This window comes from Chiloscyllium plagiosum, chromosome 3, assembly GCF_004010195.1.
Source record: "Chiloscyllium plagiosum isolate BGI_BamShark_2017 chromosome 3, ASM401019v2, whole genome shotgun sequence".
Classification (NCBI taxonomy): Eukaryota; Metazoa; Chordata; class Chondrichthyes; order Orectolobiformes; family Hemiscylliidae; genus Chiloscyllium; species Chiloscyllium plagiosum.
In genome coordinates this window covers 80,009,198-80,013,942 of record NC_057712.1, presented here as the reverse complement: position 1 = coordinate 80,013,942, position 4,745 = coordinate 80,009,198, and the positions used below count along the sequence as shown (strand labels likewise).

Below are 4,745 nucleotides of genomic sequence, written 5' to 3'. Positions count from 1 at the left end.
ATTCCATGAATTCCCTTTCTTTAGATCCACATCTAAATAAGAGTGATCATAATATAGAATTTCACATTCAGTTTGAAGGCAGGAAATTAGTGTCATAAACTTTAATAAATACAAATACAAGGGTATGAGGACAATGTTGATTAAGTGGAATGGAAAAGCAGGTTTAAAAAAACATAATGAATAAGATGTGGCAATCACTTAAGGAGATCCAGGTACATTAAAACTATACAAATGTATATTTTATTGAGAAGGAAAGAATCTACAAGCATCTGTGGTTAACTTAGGAATATAAGGCTGGTATCAACTTGAAAGAGAACACGTACAGTGTTGCAAATATTATTGATATTTCAGCATGTTGGGAAAATTTTATAAGCTAGTGAAGAAAGATGAAGAAAAATGTAAACAGTGAGAAATTGAGGTAATGGAGGAAAACAAAATCAGAAATAAAGAAACAGAAACATCGTGTAAAAGCAAAGAAAAGAGAATATTAATCTTTTGGAGGGTGAGTCAAGGAAATAGCAGCAATTTTGAACAAGTGATTCGTATCTGCTTCCATAGTAAAATAGAGACAAAATAACTACAGATGCTGGAATCCAAAGTAGATAAGCAGAAGTTGATGTTTTGGGTATTACCACCCCCAGCCCTGAAGAAGGGTGACACCCGAAATGTCAACTACTCCACCTCCTGATGCTGCCTGTTCTGCTGTATTCTTCTAGCCTCCTGCTTGTCTACTTCATAGTAAAATACACAAAATGCATCCCAAGAACAGTAGAAAAGCAATGGACAAAAGTGAACCAATGATCTTTGGAGGTAACGTACTATAAAATCTAATTGGAGTCGGCTGGCCTTCTTAGTGCAGTAGGCAGTGCGTCAGTCTCATAATCTTAAGGTCCTGAGTTCAATCCACAGAGAAGGCAAGTCTGTGGTCTTTTCACTGGCCACTTGGGTGTTGCCTTTCTTCCTGGTGGTGGAAATTTGAATAAAGATTTGTGCACCTTGTGTCTTTCACTGTGTCCCACACCTGCACACACACAACATGGGTGCAGGGGAAAGAATAAGCACTACCGCAGTTAGGCGGAAGTGTCCCACACCTGCACACACAAAACATAAAAAAAACTAATTGGATTAAAGACTGACAGGTTCCCTAATGACTTAATTCCAAGGGTGTTAAAGTCAATGCAAATAATGGTGCATTTGTTATAATATTTCCAAATTGTCTAGACTTTGGAAAGGTCCCAGCAGTTTGGAAAACTACAAATGTAATACAACTGTGCAAGAAAGGAAAGACAAAAAGCAGGAAACTATGGGCCGTTTAGTTTACCATTACTATTAGGCAAATACTAGAACATATTATTAAGGAGATGGTAGCAGGACATTTAGAAAATCATACAAATCTGTCAGCAGGCTGACAGAGTTAATATGATATTGTGATCAGCCATGATCATAATGAATGGCTGAGCAGTTTTACGACCTGGTGACAGATAACTATCAAAATCAATCTTCTACCTCTGAACTTGCGACACAGTAAAACTAAACCATCAAAGACACTCCAGCAATTACTCCAATGGTTCCTAAACAGACTTTTGAATAACCAACTCCAGACTTTGTGAATAATTAATTCCAGACACCAGTTTTGTATCTCAAACAAAAGACTTAACCATTCATTAATACACATTAATTTTAACAAGGAAATATTAAATAACAAAATAAACAGATTAATGCCTATGCTGTCAACCCAGGGGCTTATGCCCGAAACATCGATTCTCCTACTCCTTTGATGCTGCCTGACCTGCTGCGCTTTTCCAGCAACACATTTTTCAGTTCCGATCTCCAGCGTCTGCAGTCCTCACTTTCTCCTAACCCAAAACATTTGTTTTCAGCCCCCATTCATGCTATAGACAGACAGACAAACAAACACAGTTAAGGGATAAATAATAGGAAATAACAAAACTGGCCAGATTACTCAAATGGCTTTCATGATGTGTTGTTTCCCAAACTATGTATTTAGTAATTTATTACATAAAAGGTTATTGAACATGAAAGGTTATAAAAGGTAAGATCTCATGCTTTGAGGTGATATATCAGCATATATAGAAGGTTTTTTACAGTATTATTTTGGTCTTTTTCAGGTTGGCATATATAACTGGTAGCCGTAGGGACCAGTGCTGAGGCCTCAACTATTTATGATCAAATTTAATAACTTGGTTGAAGGGACAGAGAGTATGGTAGCCAAGTTTATTGATAATGTAAAGATAGTTTGAAAATAAAGCCATGAAGTAGATACAATGAGTTTGCAGAGAAAAATAAATTGGTTAAGCAAGTGGGCAAAAATGGGTTGATGGAATATTGGATGAGGTTATGCACTTTGGCAGGAAGAATAGTAATTGGAATTCTGGAAAGCAGAATAGTAATTGAATGGAGTAAGACTGTAGTAGAGGGATAAGGATGTCCTAGTGCATGGATTGTAAAAACATGAGCATGCAGATGCAACAAGTAATTAGGAAGGTAACTGGAATGTTGACTTTAATTGCAATTAGAATGCATTATGGTATAAAAATTAGGAAGATTTTGTTACAACTGTGCAGTACATTGGTGAGACGACACTGGGAGCACTGATCTCCTTACTTAGAAAGGAATTATGGCTAACCAACCAGCCTGCACATCCCTGGACAGTATGGACAATTTACTATGGCAAATCCACCTAACATGTATATTTTTGGACTGTGGATGAAAATTGGATCATCCAGTGGCAATCCACACAGGCACAGGGAGAACATGCAAACTGCACACAATCACCTAAAGCTGGAATCAAACCCAGGTTCCTGGTACTGTGAGGCAGCAGTGCTAACCACTGAGTTACCCTGTTGGGTAGTTCATATAAATGTGTCAAGGATGAAGTAGAAATGTGAATTAACTACTGCTTTATGATCTGAATGAAACTTTGGTAGGTGTCAGGACTCAGTAACTTTCAAAATGCTTAAGAAACCTGCTTTACATTAACGTTTTTTGTTTTGATATTTTGAAATGTTATAAGCAGAATTGTTAGATATTTCAAAAAGTATGCAGGCATTAAAAATGTAAGAAATGTTTTAGCTTCCACTATTTATGTTTCTGCACTACATATTAATCTATTTGTTGATCAGATTTTAAAACATGACTGATCATTTTTTATGTAATACTTCTATGGTGATATTTCAGGAAGAAATGAGTAAAATTTGTTCATACTTTGTTAATGTACAGACCAGACATGGCAAGAATCCTTGAAGAAGCAAAAGGAAACAGATTTGGAGAGCCGAGTTCTGAAAACACTGGAGACATCAACTTTGGAGAGAACAAGAAGTTACAATGTGAATGTTGAAAAGCAGAAACGTGAGCAGTGTGAAGAGAAATCCACTAAGGACTTATTGCAAGACCTTCCCTTCAGCTTTCAATCTGGCAGTGAATTACCAATTGGAACAGTCGCCCACCTCAGTTTACTAGACTTTCAGAAAGTTTCGGGACATCATCTTTCTGATACGAGGAACATGTTGAAACATCGCTATAAAATAAAAAGTCTTCAAGCTTCAATGAAAGAGATATTCCTTTCCAGCCCTCGGCAATCAGACCATCATGTATTTTTAGGTACTTGGACTTGTTTCACATTATGTCTCTCAAGTCTCTGTTTCTTCTCTTACTGAATATCTATAGTCTTCTCACAGATTTAGGGAATGTTAATGGTGTGGGAACATCAATCAGAAGTTTGGATTTTTGACAGGTAGACTAAAAAAGGAGCAAATGGTTAAGATTTGAGATGAACATCTTAAGGATCATTTCTATTAGCTGACTTTTAGGTCTAAGATTTCGAAGTTCCTGCGCTAGTTTTGCAGCATAACTTTGGCAGGCAGGGCTATAAATAAATACAGGTCCAAGCTCCAAAATAATGAGGCTTAAAACATTGCAAGTCCCTATATCATAGGTCATCTACTGCATTGTTGAATAGGGAGTTCCAGAACTTTGGCCTGGTGATATGGTGATATAGGACAGAACCTTACAGGGTCTCAGAGACATGGGCTGCAGCACAATCTGTGGCAGAATCGGATGAGATCCAGGGAGGCCTGTCATGATGTTGGTGGTAGTCCACCGCATCTTTAATGCAATTTTCCCAGATTGAAGTGGGTTTCTCACTAGGCTGAGGCAAGTTGCTAAGCGAAGGGCCTTATAGCTCATCCAGGCCAGTGCAGAGACATCATTGAAGGGCATGGGCAACAGTTAGTCCATCAGGTCCAACCACAGAGACTAAGAGGAAGGAGGTGGACAGTTGGGTGATGACTGCACCCCTCCAACCATAACAAGGACAGAACGCCCCTGGTGCTCACCTTCCACCCTACCAACCTTCGCATAAACCAAATCATCCGCTGACATTTCCGCCACCTCCAAACGGACCCACCACCAGGGATATATTTCCCTCCCCAACCCTTTCCACCTTTCGCAAAGACCGTTCCCTCCGTGACTAACTGGTCAGGTCCACGCCCCCCTACAACCCACCCTCCCATCCTGGCACCTTCCCCTGCCACCGCAGGAATTGCAAAACCTGCACCCACACCTTCCCCCTCACCTCCACCCAAGCCCTAAAGGAGCCTTCCACATCCATCAAAGTTTTATCTGCACATCCACCAATATCATCTATTGTAACCGTTGCTCCCGATGTGGTCTCCTCTACATTGGGGAGACTGGGCGCCTCCTAGCAGAGCGCTTTAGGGAACATC

The 4,745-nt window shown here is 39.5% G+C and overlaps 1 protein-coding gene across 2 annotated transcripts in view; it reads left to right on the top strand.

Moving 5' to 3' along the window:
* LOC122546367 (cytosolic carboxypeptidase 2-like) overlaps nt 1-4,745 on the top strand; it is a 183,080-nt gene that overhangs the window by 99,524 nt on the left and 78,811 nt on the right. For both annotated transcript variants that reach the window (XM_043685104.1, XM_043685107.1), the window contains exon 3: nt 3,241-3,621. In XM_043685104.1, the coding sequence (XP_043541039.1) occupies nt 3,241-3,621 (381 nt within the window). The remainder of the gene's footprint in view (nt 1-3,240; nt 3,622-4,745) is intronic.